Below are 24,508 nucleotides of genomic sequence, written 5' to 3'. Positions count from 1 at the left end.
ACACTGACGGAGCGCCCAATAACCAATTACAACACTGACGGAGCACCCGATAACCAATTACAAAACTGAGGGAGCACCCGATAACCAATTACAACACTGAGGGTGCACCCGATAACCAATTACATCACTGACGGAGCACCCGATAAACTATTACAACACTGACGGAGCACCCGACACCCAATTACAACACTGACGGAGCACCCGATAAACTATTACAACACTGACGGAGCACCCGATAAACAATTACAACACTGAGGGAGCACCCGATACCCAATTACAACACTGACGGAGCACCCGAAAACCAATTACAACGCTCGGGGAGCACCCAATTACAACACTGACGGAGCACCCGATAGTCAATTACAACACTGAGGGAGCACCCGAAAACCAATTACAACGCTCGGGGAGCAACCAATTACAACACTGACTGAGCACCCGATAGTCAATTACAACACTGAGGGAAACCGGATACCCAATTACAACACTGACGGAGCACCCGATACCCAATTACAACACTGAGGGAGAACCCGATAACCAGTTACAACACTGAGGGAGCACCGGATAAACATTTACAACACTGACGGAGCACCCGATAACCAGTTACAACACTGAGGGAGAACCCGATAACCAGTTACAACACTGAGGGAGCACCCGATAAACATTTACAACACTGACGGAGCACCCAATAACCAGTTACAACACTGAGGGAGCACCCGATAAACAATTACAACACTGACGGAGCACCCGATAAACAATTACAACACTGACGGAGCACCGATAACCAATTACAACACTGAGAGAGCACCCGATAACCAGTTACAACACTGATGGAGCACCCGATTACAAATTACAACACTGAGAGAGCACCCGATAACCAATTACAACACTGGCGGAGCACCCGATAATCAATTACAACACTGACGGAGCACCCGATAAACAATTACAACACTGACGGAGCACCCGATAAACAATTACAACACTGACGGAGCACCCGATAACCAATTACAACATTGACGGAGCACCCGATAACCAATTACAACATTGACGGAGCACCCGATAGTCAATAACAAACTGAGGGAGCACCCGAAAACCAATTACAACGCTCGGGGAGCAAACGATAACCCAATTACAACACTGAGCGAGCACCCGATAAACAATTACAACGCTGATGGAGCACCCGATAACCAATTACAACACTGAGAGAGCACCCGATAACCAATTCCAACACTGACGGCGCGCCCGATAACCAGTTACAACACTGAGGGAGCACCCGATAAACAATTACAATACTGATGGTGCACCCGATAACCAGTTACAACACTGAGGGAGCACCCGATAAACAATTACAATACTGATGGTGCACCCGATACCCAATTACAACACTGACGGAGCACCCGATAAACAATTACAACACTGAGGGAGCACCCGATAAACAATTACAACACTGAGAGAGCACCCGATAACCAGTTACAACACTGATGGAGCACCCGATAACCAGTTACAACACTGAGGGAGCACCCGATAAACAATTACAATACTGATGGTGCACCCGATACCCAATTACAACACTGACGGAGCACCCGATAAACAATTACAACACTGAGGGAGCACCCGATAAACAATTACAACACTGAGAGAGCACCTGATAAACAATTACAACACTGACGGAGCACCCGATAAACAATTACAACACTGGTGGAGCACCCGATAAACAATTACAACACTGAGGGAGCACCCGATAAACAACTACAACACTGATGGAGCACCCGATAAACAATTACAACACTGAGAGAGCACCCGATAAACAATTACAACACTGACGGAGCACCCGATCAACAATTACAACACTGGTGGAGCACCCGATAAACAATTACAACACTGAGGGAGCACCCGATAAACAATTACAACACTGAGGGAGCACCCGATAACCAATTACAATACTGACGGAGCACCCGATAACCAATTACAAAACTGAGGGAGCACCCGATAACCAATTACAACACTGAGGGTGCACCCGATAACCAATTACAACACTGACGGAGCGCCCGATAACCAATTACAACACTGACGGAGCACCCGATAACCAATTACAAAACTGAGGGAGCACCCGATAACCAATTACAACACTGAGGGTGCACCCGATAACCAATTACATCACTGACGGAGCACCCGATAAACTATTACAACACTGACGGAGCACCCGACACCCAATTACAACACTGACGGAGCACCCGATAAACTATTACAACACTAACGGAGCACCCGATAACCAATTACAATACTGACGGAGCACCCGATAACCAATTACAGCACTGACGGAGCACCCGATAACCAATTACAATACTGACGGAGCACCCGATAACCAATTACAAAACTGAGGGAGCACCCGATAACCAATTACAACACTGAGGGTGCACCCGATAACCAATTACAACACTGACGGAGCGCCCGATAACCAATTACAACACTGACGGAGCACCCGATAACCAATTACAAAACTGAGGGAGCACCCGATAACCAATTACAACACTGAGGGTGCACCCGATAACCAATTACATCACTGACGGAGCACCCGATAAACTATTACAACACTGACGGAGCACCCGACACCCAATTACAACACTGACGGAGCACCCGATAAACTATTACAACACTAACGGAGCACCCGATACCCAATTACAACACTGACGGAGCACCCGATACCCAATTACAACACTGACGGAGCACCCGATAAACAATTACAACACTGACGGAGCACCTGATACCCAATTACAACACTGAGGAAGCACCCGATACCCAATTACAACACTGACGGAGCACCTGATACCCAATTACAACACTGACGGAGCACCCGATAAACTATTACAACACTGACGGAGCACCCGATACCCAATTACAACACTGACGGAGCACCCGATACCCAATTACAACACTGACGGAGCACCCGATAAACAATTACAACACTGACGGAGCACCCGATACCCAATTACAACACTGACGGAGCACCCGATAAACAATTACAACACTGACGGAGCACCCGATACCCAATTACAACACTGACGGAGCACCCGATAAACAATTACAACACTGACGGAGCACCCGATAAACAATTACAACACTGACGGAGCACCTGATACCCAATTACAACACTGACGGAGCACCCGATAAACAATTACAACACTGAGGGAGCACCCGATAAACAATTACAACACTGAGGGAGCACCCGATAAACAATTACAACACTGAGGGAGCACCCGATACCCAATTACAACACTGACGGAGCACCCGATAAACAATTACAACACTGACGGAGCACCCGATAAACAATTACAACACTGACGGAGCACCTGATACCCAATTACAACACTGACGGAGCACCCGATAAACAATTACAACACTGATGGAGCACCCGATAAACAATTACAACACTGACGGAGCACCCAGTAAACAATTACAACACTGAGGGAGCACCCGATAAACAATTACAACACTGACGGAGCACCCGATAAACAATTACAACACTGAGGGAGCACCCGGTAAACAATTACAACACTGAGGGAGCACCCGATAACCCAATTACAACACTGAGGGAGCACCCGTTAACCAATTACAACACTGACGGAGCACCCGATAACCAATTACAACACTGAGGGAGCACCCGTTAACCAATTACAACACTGACGGAGAACCCGATACCCAATTACAACACTGATACTGAGGGAGTACCCGATAAACAATTACAACACTGAGCGAGCACAATTATTAATTACGGCACTGATGGGGCACCTGCTAACCAATTACAACACCGATGTAGCACCTGCTACTCAATTACTGCACAGATGGAGCATCTTTACTTCATTACAACAATGTGGGACGAGAGAATTTTACTGTCAAAATCATTAAGGTCAAAGATAATGTCTCCCGAGCCAGTGCTCCAGGATTGCTGCTGTTTCCTCATTCAGTATTAATACTGACGCTTCCCCTTCCATCAGTCGCCTCTCCCTCTCTCACAAACACTTGGAAGTCAGTATATTCCATGGTACAGTGGCAGTGCACAGTCCGATCCCACAAACACCCGAGAACATTTACCTCTCTCCAAACAAACTACCCCCTCTTACTCCACTTCAATATGTCCCTCATCCTCGCACAGCAGGATCCCACACACACACTGCAATGTGGTATCGGCCGGATTTGATAAAAAAGGGTTTGAGGTGAGAAGTGCCGCAGTTGTTAGGTGAGGAATGTGGGGCGGGGTCTAGGGGGGCAGGAACCCTCCCATCCATGGGCAGGGTGGGTACAGAGGGATATGGGCCAAATGCGGGCAAGTGGGACTAGCTTAGTGATAGAAACAGGGCAGCATGGACACGCTGGGCCGAAGGGCCAGTTTCCATGCTGTAAACATCTTTAACTTTATGACTGGGCTGGTTGAACACAGGGCTAAATTGCTGGCTTTGAAAGCAGACCAAGGCAGGCCAGAAGCATGGTTCAATTCCCGTACCAGCCTCGCCAAACAGGCACCGGAATGTGGCGACTAGGGGCTTTTCACAGTAACTTCATTTCAAGCCTACTTGTGACAATAAGCGATTTTCATTTTCGACAGGCGTCCAGTCACACAAACAGGCTTCTCCCACCACCCTCTGTCTCCTATCACTAACTCAGTTCTACTTCCAAGTTACCCCATCTCCCATGTGCATTTAACTTCTTTATCAGTCTCCCATGTGGGACCTTGTCAGAGGCTTGGCTGCAATCCAGATAAACTACATCAACTGCACCACCCTCATCTGGTCACCTCCTCAAATAATTCACTCCCATTGGTTCAGCACGGCCTCCCTCTGCCACGCTGACTATTTCTGATCAAAGCTCGCCTCTCCCAAGTGGTCCCACCGCCCCACGTCAATATTTCCCTCAGCCTCACACAGCAAGATCCCACACTGGAGACCGTCGGATTCTGTGTCTTTATCACCCCCTCCCTTGAGCCACCAACCAATGTCCATCTCTGCTTTGCTGTCTCTGGATACCCCCTCCCACCTCCCACCCCATCGCCTCATTGGCTCTCTTTCACCCACACAGCCCCCAACATCCCCCATCCCCCAGTGTGGACATTGTCGCCGTGCAAGGAATATGGGGTGGGTTGAGTGGGCGCAAGGGGGGGGGGGGTGCGCTGGACCCTGACTCTACACCAGGAACCCCCATCCATGACTCTTGTCTCTCTTTCCTCTCCCTCTGGCTTTGCACTCTCCCCTATCTCCGTCCTAATTGCACAATCAGATCCAATCACCCCTCCAGTCAGTGTACATGAGCAATGAAGGCAATTCTACACAGCAAGATCCCACTGGCAGTACCACGATGGTGCAGGACACCCCTCCCACACTCTCTATCTCTCTCCCCCACCCCTCCAGATCCCCTTCACATCCCCAGCCTTCAACTTCCATCACTTACCTCTGCCTCCATCTCTCTCTTTCTCTCCCATTTCATTTCTCTCTCATTTCATTTCTCTCCCTCCCTCCCTCTCATTTCATTTCTCTCCCTCCCTCTCATTTCATTTCTCTCCCTCTCTCTCATTTCATTTCTCTCTCTCCCTATCCCTCTCTGAGCCGGATCTCCACAGAATCAGACCGTACAGAACAGGCCCTTCCACCCACCAAGCCTGGAGAGACAAGTGTAAATACTCTAATCTGCTCTCATCCCTCTGCCCAGCACTAGGCCCAGAGCCTTGAATGTCACCACACGTTAGGTGTCGCAACCGCCCAATTCTCTCCAACAGAGAGAAATCTGGAAGAGACAGAGAGACAAGAACATTCTGCACTCAGAAACTCAGTAAAGTGAATTAAAATGGTCCCTGGCCTTTTCCATGTAAATGTGACATACTAACGTTCTGATTGGCAATTTAAGCCCGCTTCCAGTCACCGCCTTTTACATTCCAGGCCCTTGTCAACACTCGATCGAAATGTCCTTCGAAATGTTGATGTCTTATCATCCTGTACCAGCCTCCCTGAACAGGCGCCGGAATGTGGTGACTAGGGGCTTTTCACAGTAACTTCATTGAAGCCTACTTGTGACAATAAGCGGTTTTCATTTTCATAAAGTCCCGCTACACTGGACATGTTTTAATGTTTAACATTCCACAATCACATCCCAAACCCTCTCCAGTCAATGAATCGATTACAGTCGCAATGAAGGCAGTTCCGCACAGCAAGATCCCAGTAACAGTCCCACGGCAGAGGTGGACATCCCCCCCCTCCTTACACTCTTTCTTTTTCCACTACCCTTCCTGAGCCCCTCACACACCCCCTCCCAGCCCCTCCCTGTTCAGCTGCCCTTCCCTCCCTCCATTTCCCTATCTATCTCTCTCTGTGTCTGCCTCTCCCTCTCCCAGCCTCCCTCTTTCCCTCAATCTTTTACATTTACAGTGAGCTCGCGGGTGTTTGTAAGTAATAGGAAGCCAGACCAGGCGAGTACACAGCACGATTCCCCACACACACACACAACCTGCTCACGGACAGGGGAACAATTTAAACACGGAAACCAGGAGCAGGCCATTCGGCCCTTCCAACCTGCTCTGCCATTCATTATCACGGCTGACCATCCAACTCAGTAACCTGTCCATCCCCCCCCACATCCTTTGATCCTCCCCAGAGCTGTATCCTTCTTTAAAACAAGCTGGACAGCAACATTATCCAGGGTGGATCTGTATAAACACAAAATTCACAGATGGTCCAAAATGTGGACAGGCAGACAGAGAGAGAGAAATCCAGTCAACACCTCAATAAACTCAAAATGCTTCCTGCACATTGCGCTGAATCCCTCAATTCATCCCCGTGTGGGGAAAACTGCCAGCAGAATTATCCAGGAATAAAACTTCACCGTAAACAACTTTCAATTCCCGTCCCTCTCCCACCAGCTTCACAAGTGGAGAATGGATTTAAAACACAGCGGCTGCTTCTTTAGGGAGGCACTTTCCGGGAGGTCATCTCTGCCCAGCAAGACTCCAAGGCACCGTTACCAATCTCCGTCCCCTTCTCTCTCTCCCTCCCCCTTTACTGTATTCTCTCTCTCCTTTCCCTTTCTCTCTCTCCTTTCCCATTCTCTCTCTCCTTTCCCATTCTCTCTCCTTTCCCATTCTCTCTCTGCTTTCCCATTCTCTCTCTCCTTTCCCATTCTCTCTCTCTCTCTCCTTTCCCATTCTCTCTCTCTCTCTCTCTCTCTCCTTTCCCATTCTCTCTCTCCTTTCCCATTCTCTCTCTCTCCTTTCCCATTCTCTCTCTCCTTTCCCATTCTCTCTCTCCTTTCCCATTAATTCCAGTAAAACACAGGCACTGTGCGATTGGTAAATTAAACCAGGCCTCAATCGCAGCCTTTCCCATTCCAGGCCCTTTGTGAGAGCTGGATTGAAATGTCCTCGGAAAATCTCCTGTCTTCCCATTTAGAATGAGTGTCCCACCACACTGGACAGGTTTAATTTTCATGATTACAGAACTAAAACCCAAAACCTTACCCCCCCACCAGTCAATGTACTAATGACTAAAGTTACAATGAAGACCATTCTGCACAGCAGGATCCCACGGGCAGCCCCACAACGGAGGAGGACTCAACCGCTCCAAGATCCAGCATCGATTTCCCCCACTGAGTCCCCAATGTTCCCCACCCCCTCTCAGTTTGGTTCTCCCTCACCCTGTTTCTCCCCCCGCCCTTTCCCTCCGTCTATTTAGGTTTACAGTGTGGACACCATGGCGAGGTGAGGAATATGGGGGGGGAGGTGGGGGTCTGCCCTGGCTGTGCAGCAGAGACCCTCATCCAAAAATCTCCTCTTCCTCTCCCTGCCCCTCTGGCTTCTCTCCCTCTCTCTCTCTCTCTGACTCTCTCTCTGTCTCTCCCTCTGACTCTCTCTCTGTCTCTCTCTCTCTGACTCTCTCTCTGACTCTGTCTCTCTCTCTGTCTCTCTCTCTCTCTGACTCTGTCTCTGTCTCTGACTCTGTCTCTGTCTCTGACTCTCTCTCTCTCTGACTCTGTCTCTGTCTCTGACTCTCTCTCTGTCTCTCTCTCTCTGACTCTCTCTCTGTCTCTCTCTCTCTGACTCTCTCTCTGACTCTCTCTCTGCTCTCTCTCTGTCTCTCTGACTCTGTCTCTCTCTCTGTCTCTCTCTCTGTCTCTCTCTCTCTGTCTCTCTCTGGCTCTGACTCTGTCTCTGTCTCTGTCTCTGACTCTCTCTCTGTCTCTCTCTCTCTGACTCTCTCTCTGACTCTGTCTCTCTGCTCTCTCTCTGTCTCTCTGACTCTGTCTCTCTCTCTGTCTCTCTCTCTCTGTCTCTCTCTGTCTCTGACTCTGTCTCTGACTCTCTCTCTCTGACTCTCTCTCTCTGACTCTCTCTCCCCGTCTCTCTCTCTCTGTCTCTCTCTCTGTCTCTCTCTCTCTGACTCTCTCTCTGTCTCTCTGACTCTGTCTCTCTCTCTGACTCTGTCTCTCTGACTCTGTCTCTCTGACTCTGTCTCTCTCTGACTCTGACTCTCTCTCTCTGACTCTGACTCTCTCTCTCTGTCTCTGTCTCTCTCTCTGTCTCTCTCTCTCTCTGTCTCTCTCTGATACTTCACAAGCTGAAGACAAAGATGGGAGGGAGAGAGAGAAACAGACAGAGACAGAAACAGACAGAGAGAAGGGAAAAATGCAAAGCCAGTACATCACTAAAACTCAAATCCAAATATTTTCTGTGCATTTAACTCGAACCTGGATTTATTGCAATGTCAGCTGTGTTGAGCACTTTAAACCATGAGACAGACAGAAAGAGAAAGAGAGTGACACAACGACACACAGACAGGCAGGCAGAGACAGAGGGAGTGAGAGAGAAGTGAGAGAGACAGGTAGTCAAAGAGAGGTGGAGACAGACCGACAGGGAGAGAGAGACAGACAGAGGCAGAAGATAGAGGCAGAGAGAGAGAGACAGAGTCAGGCAGTCAGAGAGAGGTAGAGACAGACCGACAGGGGGAGAGAGAGAGACAGAAGATAGAGGCAGAGAGACAGACAGACAGAGTCAGGCAGTCAGAGAGAGGTAGAGACAGACCGACGGGGAGAGAGAGACAGACAGAGACAGAAGATAGAGGCAGAGAGAGAGAGACAGACAGAGTCAGGCAGTCAGAGAGAGGTAGAGACAGACCGACAGGGGGAGAGAGAGACAGACAGACAGAAGATAGAGGCAGAGGGAGAGAGACAGACAGAGTCAGGCAGTCAGCGAGAGACAGAATGAGAAACTGGCACAGAGACAGAGGGAGAGAGAGAGGTAAAGAGAGAGACAGAGTTAGGCATGTGGTGTTGGGTGTTCTAACACACAGAAGAGCCAACACAGTTGCATATGGTACAACACTTGTTTATTTAAACTCACTATTTACAACTTGGTCTTTGCACTCTGCACGTGGGGGGCTCCCTGCTTGTGGTGTTTCAACAGCTCTTTCATGCTTCCTTCTCCCCAGACCTACTGACCTCCAGGTGTCGTGCTCGTGCTTTTTATGTGGTTGGTGTTCTTGTCTGTGATTGGTTGTGGTGTTGTGTACTCTGATTTGCCTGTTAGTGTGTCCATCATGATGTGTGTGTTTGAATATCATGACATCCCCCCTTTTTACAAAGATATGTGCCTACGTGGTAATAAATATGATCGTGACGTGAGTGCATCTAAGAGTGTGTGTGTGTCGTGTGCAGCATGTGTCTATGACGGAACTATGTACATGGGGCGATGTCGAGTGCGTCACATGAATCCAGTTGTACCATAACATAACAGAAATGCGAACGAGAGAAGAAGAAAAAAAATTTTGAACAGTTGTCCAGTCAGACGACATCTGGAACGATAAACAACAACAGGTTATCATGTAAAATTGTCCAACTTATTAAACATATGAACTGTATTATAAGTCCATTCTAATGGGTTTGCGACGAATTCGGGTTGACCGCCTTAAGGGTGGATCAAGAACCACCGGCTGCTGTGCAGGCATGGCCATGGGTGGCGATGGAAAGGGCGTGATGTGCGGCAGCTCCACAAAGTCATCCTCGGAAGCCTGTTGAGGATCTGGCGTGTTGTGTGGCTGTGAACGTGGAAGTCGGCGAAGGGCGCGCCGATTGCGGCGACGCACGGAACCATCCGGCATGCGAACCAGGAACGAGCGGGGAGCCACTTGTCGGAGGACTTCGGCCGGTGCTGACCAGCCACCATACGGTTGATGGACGCGTACTTTGTCTCCGGAGGACAGGGGGGGGCAGGTCCGTCGCTCGTGTGTCGTACCGACCTTTCTGGCGATCACGCTGCAGTTGCATGTCCCGAAGAACCGCCTCATGGTCTGTTGTCGGTGCCAGGACGGAAGGTACCGTCGTCCTGAGGGAGCGACCCATTAGTAGCTGCGCTGGCGAGAGGCCCGTGGATAACGGGGCCGATCGATAGGCCAGCAAGGCAAGGTTAAAGTCCGATCCGGCATCAGCCGCCTTGCACAGGAGCCGCTTTGCGATGTGGACACCCTTTTCAGCCTTCCCGTTCGATTGTGGATGCAGAGGGCTGGATGTCACATGAGTGAAACCATATGCTGCGGCAAAGGACGACCATTCACGGCTGGCAAAACAAGGTCCATTGTCTGACATGACAGTCCTTGGAATGCCATGGCGAGCAAACGTTTCCTTGCAGGCCCCAATGACTGCGGACGACGTCAGATCATGGAGAGGCATGACTTCCGGGTAGTTTGAGAAGTAGTCTATAATAACAATGTAATCTCTGCCGAGCGCGTGAAATAGGTCAACACCCACCTTCGCCCAGGGGGACGTCACCATCTCGTGTGGTAGAAGTGTTTCCGGAGGTTGCGCCGGCTGAAACCTCTGACAGGTTGTGCAGTTGAGCACCATGTTGGCTATGTCTTCATTAATACCCGGCCAATATACCGCCGCCCGGGCCCTTCGTCTGCATTTTTCGACACCCAAGTGGCCTTCGTGTAGTTGACGAAGAATCATCTGGCGCACACTGTGTGGAATGACGATCCTATGCGATTTCATAAGGACCCCGTCTATATTGGTGAGATCATCTCGCACATTGTAAAACTGGGGGCACTGCCCTTTTAGCCACCCTTCCGTCATGTGGCGCATCACTCGCTGCAGCAGAGGGTCAGTCGCCGTCTCTGCGCGTATGTGGGCCAGACAAGGATCATCAGCTGGCATATTTGCTGCTGTCAGAGTCACGTGTGCCTCAATTTGACGCACGAACCCCTCCGCATCTGGTGGTGTGCTCACTGCTCGGGAAAGAGTGTCCGCCACTATGAGTTCCTTCCCCGGAGTGTAGATCAGTTCAAAATCGTACCTCCTGAGTTTGAGTAAGATGCGCTGGAGGCGAGGAGTCATGTCGTTCAGGTCTTTGTTAATGATGTTGACCAGGGGGCGGTGGTCAGTTTCGACCGTAAATCGTGGCAGGCCATACACATAGTCGTGGAACTTGTCCAGTCCAGTTAACAAGCCCAGGCATTCTTTTTCGATTTGCGCGTAGCGCTGTTCGGTAGGGGTCATGGCTCGTGAGGCATACGCAACCGGGGCCCATGATGACGTGCTGTCTTTTTGCAGGAGTACCGCTCCAATACCAGATTGGCTGGCGTCTGTTGAGATCTTTGTAGGGCGAGTCGCGTCAAAGAAGGCCAGCACTGGTGCCGTGACCAGTTTGTGCTTGAGCTCCTCCCATTCCTGCTGATGCGACTGGTGCCAGTTGAATTCCGTCGATTTTTTTACGAGATGGCGCATGTTTGTTGTATGAGAAGCCAGGTTGGGAATGAACTTCCCAAGGAAGTTGACCATGCCCAGGAATCTTAAGACAGCCTTCTTGTCAGCCGGTCGTGGCATGGCTGTGATGGCGCTAACCTTGTCTGCATCGGGACGGACCCCGGACCTTGAGATGTGGTCCCCGAGGAATTTCAGCTCCGTCTGGCCGAAAGCACACTTCGCACGGTTGAGACGCAGGCCATTTTGCCGTATGCGGGTGAAGACACGTCGAAGACGATGCATGTGTTCCTGCGGAGTGGTGGACCAAATGATGATATCGTCCACATATACACGTACCCCTTCGATGCCTTCCATCATCTGCTCCATAATGCGGTGGAATACTTCAGATGCCGAAATGATGCCGAATGGCATCCGGTTGTAGCAGAATCTGCCAAAAGGGGTGTTGAATGTGCATAGTCTTCGGCTGGCCGGGTCCAGTTGGATCTGCCAGAATCCTTTGGACGCATCCAATTTAGTGAATATGTTGGCTCGCGCCATCTCGCTGGTGAGGTCTTCTCGTTTTGGGATGGGATAGTGTTCCCGCATGATGTTGTTGTTCAGATCTTTTGGATCTATACATATACGGAGCTCGCCAGAGGGCTTCTTTACACAGACCATGGAGCTGACCCATGGCGTGGGCTCCGTGACCTTGGATAGGACCCCTTGGTCCTGAAGAATCTGCAGTTGTGCCTTGAGGCGGTCTTTGAGAGGCGCAGGAACCCTGCGAGGTGCGTGAACGACAGGGATGGCGTCCGGTCTGAGTCGAATCTTGTACGTGTGTGGCAATGTCCCCATGCCTTCAAAAACCTCCTGGTTGTGAGCGAGGAGGGAATGGAGATTCGCGTGGAACTCAGCATCCGGGAAGTCGGATATCTCATCTGGAGAGAGAGACATGATGCGCTGTACCAGGTGAAGGACCTTACACGCTTGTGCGCCCAGTAACGAGTCCTTTGATGAGCCCACAACTTCGAAGGGGAGTGTGGCCGTGTACCTCTTGTGAGTCACCTGTAGCTGGCAAGATCCTACGGACGGGATAACGTTCCCGTTATAGTCAACCATCTTAAGCCGGGATGGTGTGATGAGTGGTTTGACCTTCATGGCCTGGACTGCAGAGTAAGCAATCAGGTTGGCGGATGCGCCGGTGTCCAGACGGAAGGCGACGCGCGATCGGTTGACCGTCAGGGTGGCACACCACTCATCGTCTGGATTGATGGCATTGACCTTGTTGACATCAATGACGGCAACTCTGAAGTCATCCTGGTCATCTGCATCACTTAACTGGAAGTCTTGATGCGTGGGCTGGACGGTCCTGACTCGTGTGCGAGGTTGTCGAGGATGCGCCGGATCCATGGGTTGAGCCGCACGACAGCGGGCTGCGTAGTGGCCTATCATGGCACATCTGTTGCACTGTTGGTATTTTGCAGGACATTGCCCTTTTAAGTGTAGACCTCCACACTTGCTGCACGTCATGACGTCACGGCGTTCGTTGCGCCACTGCGCATGCGCAGTGCGATCTTGCGGTGGGCGCGCCTGCGCAGTGCGTCCCTCGTTGTGGCCGTTATTCTTGGCGCGCACCTGCGCGGGAGACCGCGAAAAGCGCGGGAAGCGGCCGCTGTCGTCCGGGCCGTGGGGCGGGAAGAAATCGACGGCCTGGATGCGTTCAACGTCGTGGGCGGCCTGGCTTGCCGATTCGACGGCTGGGGACCCCCTCCGTGCCAACTCGGACGCCTGAAATCGGGCAAAACGGCAGGTCGCATTTTCATGGAGGACACAGGCTTCCACAGCAGACGCTAAGGTGAGGCTCTTTATTTTAAGAAGCTGCTGGCGTAGGCCACTGGAGGCAACGCCAAAAACAATCTGGTCCCTGATCATGGACTCTGTGGTGGTGCCGTAACCGCAGGACTGCGCTAGAATCCGGAGGTGCGTCAAAAAGGGTTGAAAAAGCTCCTCCTTACCTTGCAGGCGTTGCTGAAAGATGTATCTTTCGAAAGTTTCGTTTACTTCAGTTTGAAAGTGCTGGTCCATTTTGAGGATGACCGTGTCATATTTGGCCTGGTTTTCGCCTTCCTCGAACACCAGTGAATTAAAGACATCATTTGGGTGGGGGCCTGCGTAGAAGAGGAGCATTGCAATCTTCGAATCATCCGAGACATTCTGTTTTTCGGTGGCACGGATGTACAGGTCAAATCGCTGCCTGTAGAGCTTCCAGTTGGTGCCTAGGTTCCCCGTGACTTGCATCGGCTGCGGTTTGCCGGTGTGGTCCATGTCCAGAATGGCAGGTTGGTAGGCAGGTATCGATCCACTCCTGTACCATGTGGTGTTGGGTGTTCTAACACACAGAAGAGCCAACACAGTTGCATATGGTACAACACTTGTTTATTTAAACTCACTATTTACAACTTGGTCTTTGCACTCTGCACGTGGGGGGCTCCCTGCTTGTGGTGTTTCAACAGCTCTTTCATGCTTCCTTCTCCCCAGACCTACTGACCTCCAGGTGTCGTGCTCGTGCTTTTTATGTGGTTGGTGTTCTTGTCTGTGATTGGTTGTGGTGTTGTGTACTCTGATTTGCCTGTTAGTGTGTCCATCATGATGTGTGTGTTTGAATATCATGACAAGGCAGTCAGAGAGGTATCGACAGAACGAGAAAATGACGCAGACACAGAGCGACAGAGAGAGCGACAGACACAGGGACAAATGCAAAGTCATCACGTCACTGCCCTCTTTACACTGGGGAATCAGCCGCCAATTCCTTTAGGAGACTTTTTAAAATCGCCCCCCCAGAATTTATTTCTATTCCCAAATCAGGGAATCCCCACAGGGTGTGACAGAGCCCCCCCCCCCCCCCCCCCACCCCCACCCCCATGCCTGGGACTGGGAGCTGGGCACTGACTTCACACTGGAGACCCCCAGATACTGTCTCTCTAACCCCCCGCCACACACCTCCCTCGGCCCACCCACCAAACTCCACCTCTATTCTGCCGTCTAGTCCTGTTTCCCTCGCTCTCCCCTTTTTCTCTCTCTCTCTCTCTCTCTTTAACAATTTATCTCATTCTGGGAGAACGATGGAGACTGAGAGAGACTGAGAATGTGACAAGCAGAAACTCAGTAAAAGTCGATTCAAACGGTCCCCTGGGCTTTCACAAGGAACCGTGACATTAATCACAGTACAACACGGGCACTGTGCGATTGGGAAATTGTCTGATTAAATAGAAGCCCCTCTTTAAAACTGACAGTAGGGCCGGGGGGGGGGGGGGGAAGCCTGGAAACTTTGGAGAACTCAGTAAGCTGAATTAACCCCCCCCTCCACTCTCCCCACACCACCCCCCCTCCCCATCACCAACACTTTACTAATCTGTCCTTCTTCAGCACAGGAGATATTCTGGGATTAGAAACAATCCCTTACACAGCCTCACATTTACAAATTCAGTTCCAGCACCTCGGCAACATTATGAAAGTCGATACGTTCATGTTTACATGTTGCAGTGTGCACAGCAGGATCCCACAAAAAATAAACATGATGGAGACAGGAGCCCAGTCCATATCCTGCATCTTTCTTAACAAGCTCCCACTCAACCGCCCCCTCCACACCCCCCACCCACACACACACACATTCCCAACCCCCACCAGCCTCCCCATTCAAATAACGACAAATCACATTGGTGTTTTTATCATTTTATTGGAAGAGGAAATATAGAGGGAAATAGCTGGAGAGAGAGGCTCGGTGAGGGGAGGGGGATGCGGTGGGGAAGAGTGAGACAGGCAATTTCTCCCACACACCCTCTCTTTCTCTCTCAGGGCTTCTTTCCCTCTGGAGGCATTTTCAAATCGACTCGTCTCAGAACAGGACAGGGCTGTCTCAGGACATTTTCAAATCGACTCGTCTCAGAACAGGACAGGGCTGTCTCAGGACATTTTCAAATCGACTCGTCTCAGGACAGGACAGGGCTGTCTCGGGACATTTTCAAATCGACTGTCTCAGAACAGGACAGGACTGTCTCGGGACATATTCAAATCGACTGTCTCAGGACAGGACAGGGCTGTCTCGGGACATATTCAAATCGACTGTCTCAGGACAGGACAGGGCGGTCTCAGGACATTTTCAAATCGACTGTCTCAGAACAGGACAGGGCTGTCTCGGGACATATTCAAATCGACTGTCTCAGGACAGGACAGGGCTGTCTCGGGACATATTCAAATCGACTGTCTCAGGACAGGACAGGGCTGTCTCAGGGCATTTTCAAATCGACTGTCTCAGGACAGGACAGGTCTGTCTCTGGACATTTTCAAATCGACTGTCTCAGGACAGGACAGGGCTGTCTCAGGGCATTTTCAAATCGACTGTCTCAGGACAGGACAGGGCTGTCTCGGGACATTTTCAAATCGACTGTCTCAGGACAGGACAGGGCTGTCTCAGGACATTTTCAAATCGACTGTCTCAGAACAGGACAGGGCTGTCTCGGGACATTTTCAAATCAACTGTCTCAGAACAGGACAGGGCTGTCTCGGGACATATTCAAATCGACTGTCTCAGGACAGGACAGGGCTGTCTCAGGGCATTTTCAAATCGACTGTCTCAGGACAGGACAGGGCTGTCTCGGGACATTTTCAAATCGACTGTCTCAGGACAGGACAGGGCTGTCTCAGGACATTTTCAAATCGACTGTCTCAGGACAGGACAGGGCTGTCTCGGGACATTTTCAAATCGACTCGTCTCAGGACAGGACAGGGCTGTCTCAGGGCATTTTCAAATCGACCGTCTCAGGACAGGACAGGGTTGTCTCAGGACATTTTCAAATTGACTGTCTCAGGACAGGACAGGGCTGTCTCAGGACATTTTCAAATCGACTGTCTCAGGACAGGACAGGGCTGTCTCAGGGCATTTTCAAAACGACTGTCTCAGGACAGGACAGGGCTGTCTCGGGACATTTTCAAATCGACTGTCTCAGAACAGGACAGGGCTGTCTCGGGACATTTTCAAATCGACTGTCTCAGGACAGGACAGGGCTGTCTCGGGACATTTTCAAATCGACTGTCTCAGGACAGGACAGGGCTGTCTCAGGACATTTTCAAATCGACTGTCTCAGAACAGGACAGGGCTGTCTCGGGACATTTTCAAATCGACTGTCTCAGAACAGGACAGGGCTGTCTCAGGACATTTTCAAATCGACTGTCTCAGGACAGGACAGGGCTGTCTCGGGACATTTTCAAATCGACTGTCTCAGGACAGGACAGGGCTGTCTCAGGGCATTTTCAAATCGACCGTCTCAGGACAGGACAGGGTTGTCTCAGGACATTTTCAAATCGACTGTCTCAGGACAGGACAGGGCTGTCTCAGGACATTTTCAAATCGACTGTCTCAGGACAGGACAGGGCTGTCTCAGGGCATTTACACATCGACTGTCTCAGGATTGTGGAAAATCGCACTTCTAAAAGATACTGTAACTGGGCCGTGACTGTGCACAGCAGAACCCCCACCCCCAGACCCTGTGCCTGATCACCCCCTCACCCCACCCCACATCTCTCCCCCGTTTCCCCGTTTTCTCTCACTCCCTCCCTTTTTCACTCACTCTCTCCCACCGCCCTCTCTCTGTCTTTCTCTCTCCCACTCCCTTTTTCACACTCTCTCCCACCGCCCTCTCTGTCTTTCTATCTCTCCCCCTCTTTTTCAATCTCTCTCCCTCAACTCTGTCTTTCTCTGTCCCCCTCCCCTTTTCACTATATCTCTCTACCTCCACTCTCTCTCTCTCTTTCTCTCCCCCCTCTCTTTTTCACTCTCTCTCCCTCCACTCTCTCTCTTTCTCTCTCCCCCCCTCTCTCTTTTTCACTCTCTCTCTCCCTCCACTCTCTCTCTCTTTCTCTCTTCCCCCCTCTCTTTTTCACTCTCTCTCTCCCTCCACTCTCTCTAATCTCTCGACAAATCACATTGGGGTTCTCTATTACATTTAGTACAAGATGAAATGTAGAAAGAAATGGCTGGAAAGTGGGAGAGAGAGAGGGGGAGAGATAGAAAGCTGGAGTGACTGAGGCAGGGACATTTAACCCCAAACCCCCCTCAGAAATCCTTCCTATCCCACCGCCCTGTCTAAAACACAAACACCACCATTGAGGACAAACCTGTACCCAGGCTGCGGCCTATTCATTTCAGACCCACTCCCTCACCCCCTCCCGACTGCTTCACACTCAGTGAGCCAGTTTAATTTTAAATTGTGCGTGGTCACTAAGTTGACAGTTCAGGAAAGGCTGCAGGCCACTGACGCACAGCAGGATCCCACAACCAGCAATGTGATCCTGGCAGGGTGGGCCAGGCAGGAGGTGATGGGGGGGGGGGGGACATATTCCTTCCCTTGCCTGCTATATTCTATCTTCCATCCCCTACCCCCCAAATACCCCCACCCCTGAACACCACGGGTATTCGGAGTCTGGAAACACATCCACTATCCCCAGAAAGAGTTACACTTCCCTCTTTAAACTGGGAAACCAGCTGCCGGGTCCGTCAGGAGACTTTTTACAATCACCCTCCCAGCATTTATTTCTGCTTTCTCCCCAGAAAGAAGTGATGAGACTCCCCATTGCAGTTTGTGGGAAGGTTTCATTGATGAAAGGTTTAAAGAGACACTAAAAAGCTGGAGAGATGGACAGATAGTGGCAGAACGCTGGGAAAGACAGAGACAGAGAGAGAGGCAAGAATGGAAAGGCATAAAGGGAGAGAAAGCCTCTCTTTTTCACTATCTCCCTCTCCCTCCAACCTCGCTCTCTCACATCTCCCTCTTACCCCCCTCCCCCACCCCTGCCCCCCACCCCCCCACTCTTTCTGTCCTCTCTCTCTCATCACAGTTGTTGGGAAGAAGAGAGAGAGAGAGGGTCACACACAGGAATCCAACAATCACGACCACAGCAAACTGAATTCAAATGGCCCCCTGTCAATTTCATTTCACCCTCACATTTAAGTCTCGGCCTAAAACACAGGTTTTATTCCAGAATTATACCCGCTTCAAGTTAAGGGACTATAATCCGAGATTACTTTACAGTCGATGGATTCACTATTAAAGTGACCCCACTGTTGGTTCATTTCAGGAATTCTGCAGGCAACTTGTGCACGGGGAGATCCCAAAAATGGTGACACTTTCCAAATTGAGTTCAGAGTTTCTGATGGTGGATTTCTCTCTCAGCAGCGATGAGATCATGGCTGAATATCCCGTCAGTGCATGCAGAAAGGGTTCATTAACTCCCTCGTTCCCAATCCCTCAAGTTTAAGACTTTAAAATTCGAGACCTTCGAACCCACTTTGCAGTCCGTGAGCTATTTCATTGTTTGTTTAAAGAAGTAGGTACTCTTTATTTATTTATTTATTTTTATAAATTTACAGTACCTAATTCATTTTTTCCAATTAAGGGAGAATTTCACGTGGCCAATCCACCTAGCCTGCACATCTTTGGGTTGTGGGGACGAAACCCACGCAAACACTGGGAGAGAGCTATTTTATTTTAAGAGTTGTGGTCACTGTTGCTGCGCGGGCAAAGGCCACAGGCCTGTGAGTGAACAGCAAGATCCCACAGCAGCAGCAATCTGGACGTAACCAGATGGGACACTGTCCTTCCTCCCCCCACCCCTCCCCCCTCACTCCTGCTGGGAGCCCCATTCCCCACTGCACCTAACAACCCCACCCCCACTGCCGTGTCATGTGTGGATTGGAACATCCCTGGAGAAGTCCCTTCAGTTTCTGAAAGAGTAAAACAGCCTCTGAAAACGAAGAAAAACCTTTTTAAAATGAAATCCATTGGCGCACAGAAAGATCCCAGAAGGTGCAGTCGACAGTGTTGAGTGTCGTTCACATTTGCTACCAGGTTGCAGAGAGTGGCTGAGACAGTGAAATCCGCCCCCCCCCCCCCCCTCCCCACCACACATACCCGGGATGCTCAGAATTAATATAACCCCTGTTATTTTGGAACAAAATTAGACAGCTTCATATTCCAGATTTGTATTTTACTCTTTGTCACCCACCAAAGGTTTAATGTGTTTGTGTCTAAGTGCAAGGCCGGGGCAGCAATAAAGAGACAACTCACGTGAGCGCAGCCTGTGGAGTAGGCCTCAGTCCATCCACTTGTCCTCTGGAGAATAGCCTTTGTCCAAAGATTCCTGGTCGCATAGCAGTCTTCAAAGTTCAAATTCCTGGGGAAAAGAGGGAGGAAATTAACTAAAACGCAGGAAAATGTTTAAACTTGTCGCACAGCAAGAGGCCAAGATTCCCCCTCTCAGTTACACACACTCTCAGCAACATCCACCTACAATAATCTCAGTTATAAACCACAGAATAAAAAAGATTGAGAGACAGTTCCCGCTTCCCTTGTGTTTCTCTTTCTCTCTCTCTCGCTATCTCATTCGGTCTCTATCCCTCTCATTCATATTTCTGTCTCCCTCGTTATCCCTCATCACCTTCCCAGCATTTATTTCTATTTATTTCCCTAATCAGGGTCTCCCCAGAAAGATGTGATGAGACTCCCCGTTGCAGTTTGTGGGGTGGTTTTCTGAGATTAACGGTTTAAAGAGACACTAAAAAGCTGGAGAGAAATGGACAGATAGCGGCAGAAAGCTGGGGAGACAGAGAGAGAGAGAGAGAGGCAAGTATGGAAAGAAGACAGAAAGGGAGAGAAAGCCTCTCTTTTTCACGACCTCCCTCTCCCTCCACCCTCTGTCTTTCTCCTCTCCCTCTCTCTAATCTCCATTACCCCCCCAAGCCCCACACTCTTTCTGTACTTCTCTCTCTCTCTCTCTATCATTCTAATAGTTGGCAAGGAGAAAGAGAGAGAGACAGGGTCACACACAGGAATCCAGCATTCACAACCACAGGAAACTGAATTCAAATGACCTCCTGCGAATTTAATTTCACCCTGATAGTTGGCCAAAAACACAGGCTTCATTCCAGAATTATACCCGCTTCAAGTTAAGGGACTTCAATTCCAGGCAATCGAGATTACTTTACAGTCAATGGATTCATTTTAAAAGTGACCCCACTATCGTTAATTTTGTGAATTCTGCAGGCAACCTGGGCACAGGGAGAGCCCAACAAATGATGACCACGTTCAAAATTGAGTTCAGAGTTTCTGATCTGAGATTTCTCTCTCTCTCTCTACCAGATTGCAGAGTGGCTGAAACAGTGAAATGTCCCCCCCCCCACCGCACCCCCCACCCCCACCCCCACCCCTGGGATGCTCAGAATTAATATAACCCCTGTTATTTTGGAACAAAATTAGACAGCTTCATATTCCAGATTTGTATTTTACTCTTTGCCGCCCACCAAAGGTTTAATGTGTTTGTGTCTAAGTGCAAGGCCGGGGCGGCAATAAAGAGACAACTCACATGAGTGCGGCCTGTGGAGTCGGCCTCAGTCCATCCACTTGTCCTCTGGAGAACATACCTTGTCCAAAGATTCCTGTCGCATTGCAGTCTTCAAAATTCAAATTCCTGGGGAAAAGGGGGAGAAAATTTACTGAACCAGAGGAAAAGATTGAAACTATTTAATACAGCGAGAGCCCAGGGTGCCCTTTTCAGTTTTACAACCCCTCAGCAACATCCAAATACAAATAAGTCACAGCTTTCAACCAGAGGTTAAAAACGATTGAGAGACAATTAATACTCAAAATCTTTTTATTGTCACAATTAGGCTTACATTAATACTGCAATGAAGTTACTGTGAAAATCCCCTTCTCTTGTATTTCTCGCTGTCTCTCTATCCCTCTTATACATATTTATGTCTCCCTCCCTCCCTCTCTTTGATCCCTCCAATATTAAAATTAAACCTCAGTCAGGGTAATAACCCGGGTGAAGCCTGCGGAACAGGCCTCAGCCAGCGCTCCCTCGGGAAGAATTCACACTCCCTCGTCCTCCTCACTGGATTCCTAACCTCCTTCCAGTTTTCCAAATAAAAATGCCTCTGGAGAAAAAAAGGAGATAAAATTGATTATAAAGGTAATAACAGGGACATTTTAATAATATATACAAAACAGCACAACAGGAGTCCAACATTTCCAATCTCGAGTCAATCAGTAACATGTCAACACCCAAAATGCACAGCTCAAAACAGACAGATTGACACACCCAGCGACACACACACACACACTGAAGCAGAGGGGTAATGTTTTCAGTGTAGTGGGTTTTTGGTTTGTGAACTGAAGTCCCTCAGACACAGATATATCCTCAGTGAGCTGTGAGCAGACTCCACCCCTAGTCTCTGCCATGTGTGGAATGTGTGTCTCAGGGGACAGCTCTCTATTGACATGTAAATGACTGACAAGAGATACTGATCTCCTTGCTGCTCAGACCCACACACACAGAATGTGACTTCAGCCAAACCTTGGCCTTCCCCACACCAGTGTTGTTCGCTGAGCAGGCCTGAAAAAATTGGATTAAATGTAATTATTAGACAGGGACTTTGTTATTTTTTCTACCCAAGTGGATAACCTCACATTTATCCACGTTATACTGCATCTGCCATACCTCACTCACTCACTCCCCTCCGATAGGATTGAATCCTAATTTAAAATAGTATTGGAAATGATTGGAAACAGTTTGGACTGAGAACTCCTCAGTGACCTGTGTGCAGACCCCAACCCCGACGTTCTGTCAGGAATGTCCCCCTCGGTGTGGTTCCTGTGTCTGCTAAGGAAGACACTTGTCCTGTCTATGGTTATGTTAATTCAGCAGTCAACAAGAGATTCAGCAATGTCCTGTCATTATTTCTGTCTTTGGTTTAACATTTGTTTCCCTCTGAATTTCTGAAATGTTTGGAATGACCATTCGTCTGTCGCCTTAGGAAGGCTTTCCATAGAATGAGCAAAAACCAGCAAGAAATCACAGAATGTGAGTTAAACACAACTTCATTTCTGCCTCCATTTTAAGAGAAGATTCCTGGCCACAAAAACAAAGCTCATTGCAAAGTTTCACTTCATATTTTACATGTTGTTCACAGACAGATTTCTTCAATGAGCTGCTCTATAAATTTGGATTCAATTTGATTTTTTCCTCACTGTGAGATGTAAAGTTTATTCCTGAATCAATACACGGTCACCGGCAACAACATCATTTTATTAGACAAGGAGGTTCAATGGGATTTTTCACTGAAATCCTCTGAAGTCAATTCCTGAGATTAGAATTTATAATGAAACAATTTGGATTCAATGAAAACGGTCAGTTTGATAACCCCAATGTCTTGACTGCCTCACGTCCTGGCACCCTCACACCATCACACCCTCATGTCCCCTAACCCTCACATCCTGACCCGCTGTGTACCTCTTTCTCTGTGTGTGTCCGTCACTCTCTCTGTGTGCCCGCCTCTCTCTGTCCCTCTCTGTATCCCTCTCTCCCTCTGTGTCCCTGTCTCTCTCTGTGTCCTTTTATCTCACTCTATCCCTCTCTTTCACTGCGTACCTCTTTCTATCTGTGTCACTCTCTCTGGGTCCCTCTCCGTGTCCCCCTCTCACTGTCTCTCTCGCTGTGTCCCTCTCTCTCGCGCTGTGTCCCTCTCTCTCGTGCTGTGTCCCTCTCTCTCGTGCTGTGTCCCTCTCTCTCGCGCTGTGTCCCTCTCTCTCGCGCTGTGTCCCTCTCTCTCGCGCTGTGTCCCTCTCTCTCGCGCTGTGTCCCTCGCTCTCGCTGTGTCCCTCGCTCTCGCTGTGTCCCTTGCTCTCGCTGTGTCCCTCGCTCTCGCTGTGTCCCTCGTTCTCGCTGTGTCCCTCGCTCTCTGTGCGTCCCTCGCTCTCTCTGTCCCTCGCGCTCTGTGTCCCTCGCTCACTGAGTCCCTCGCTCTCGCTGTGTCCCTCGCTCTCTCTGTCCCTCGCTCTCTCTGTCCCTCGCTCTCACTGTCCCTCGCTCTCACTGTCCCTCGCTCTCTCTGTCCCTCGCTCTCTCTGTCCCTCGCTCGCTGTGTCCCTCGCTATCTTTGCATCTCTCGCTCTCTGTGCGTCCCTCGCTCTCTGTGCGTCCCTCGCTCTCTGTGCGTCCCTCGCTCTCTGTGTCCCTCGCTCTCTGTGTCCCTCGCTCTCGCTGTGTTCCTCGCTCTCGCTGTGTCCCTCGCTCTCGCCGTGTCCCTCGATCTCCGTGTCCCTCGCTCTCGATGTGTCCCTCGCTCTCGCTGTGTCCCTCGCTCTCGCCGTGTCCCTCGATCTCCGTGTCCCTCGCTCTCGATGTGTCCCTCTCTCTCTCGCTGTGTCCCTCTCTCTCTCGCTGTGACCCTCTCTCTCTCGCTGTGACCCTCTCTCTCGCAGTGTCCCTCTCTCTCTCGCTGTGTCCCTCTCTCTCTCGCTGCGTCCCTCTCTCTCTCGCTGCGTCCCTCTATCTTTCGCTGCGTCCCTCTCTCGCTGTGTCCCTCTCTCTCTCGCTGTTTCCCTCGCTCTCTCGCTGTGTCCCTCTCTCTCTCTCGCGGTGACCCTCTCTCTCTCGCTGTGTCCCTCTCTCTCGCGCTGTGACCCTCTCTCTCTCGCTGTGTCCCTCTCTCTCTCTCGCTGTGTCCCTCTCTCTCGCTGTGTCACTCGCTCTCTCGCTGTGTCCCTCTCTCTCGCTGTGTCCCTCTCTCTCTCGCTGTGTCCCTCTCTCTCTCGCTGTGTCCCTCTCTCTCTCGCTGTGTCCCTCTCTCTCTCGCTGTGTCCCTCTCTCTCATGCTGTGTCCCTCTCTGTGCATCCCTCGCTCTCTGTGCGTCCCTCGCTCTCTTTGCGTCCCTCGCTCTCTGTGAGTCCCTCGCTCTCTCTG

At 50.1% G+C, this 24,508-nt stretch overlaps 1 protein-coding gene across 1 annotated transcript; it reads right to left on the bottom strand.

Moving 5' to 3' along the window:
- Nucleotides 1–5,730: 5,730 nt before the first annotated feature.
- LOC140410970 (uncharacterized) lies at nucleotides 5,731–22,372 on the bottom strand. The gene is made up of 6 exons (XM_072499834.1): nucleotides 22,264–22,372; nucleotides 21,567–21,700; nucleotides 21,127–21,231; nucleotides 19,833–19,938; nucleotides 12,676–14,098; nucleotides 5,731–5,772 (listed from the first exon to the last, which is right to left on the bottom strand). The coding sequence occupies exons 4-6, from the start codon at nucleotides 19,913–19,915 to the stop codon at nucleotides 5,731–5,733; spliced, it is 1,548 nt and encodes a 515-aa protein (XP_072355935.1). The 5' UTR covers nucleotides 19,916–19,938; nucleotides 21,127–21,231; nucleotides 21,567–21,700; nucleotides 22,264–22,372.
- Nucleotides 22,373–24,508: the final 2,136 nt, after the last annotated feature.

Source organism: Scyliorhinus torazame, chromosome 4 (genome assembly GCF_047496885.1).
Source record: "Scyliorhinus torazame isolate Kashiwa2021f chromosome 4, sScyTor2.1, whole genome shotgun sequence".
Lineage (NCBI taxonomy): Eukaryota > Metazoa > Chordata > Chondrichthyes > Carcharhiniformes > Scyliorhinidae > Scyliorhinus > Scyliorhinus torazame.
Note: the sequence above shows the minus strand (reverse complement) of the source record. Positions and strands in the feature narration are given on the sequence as shown.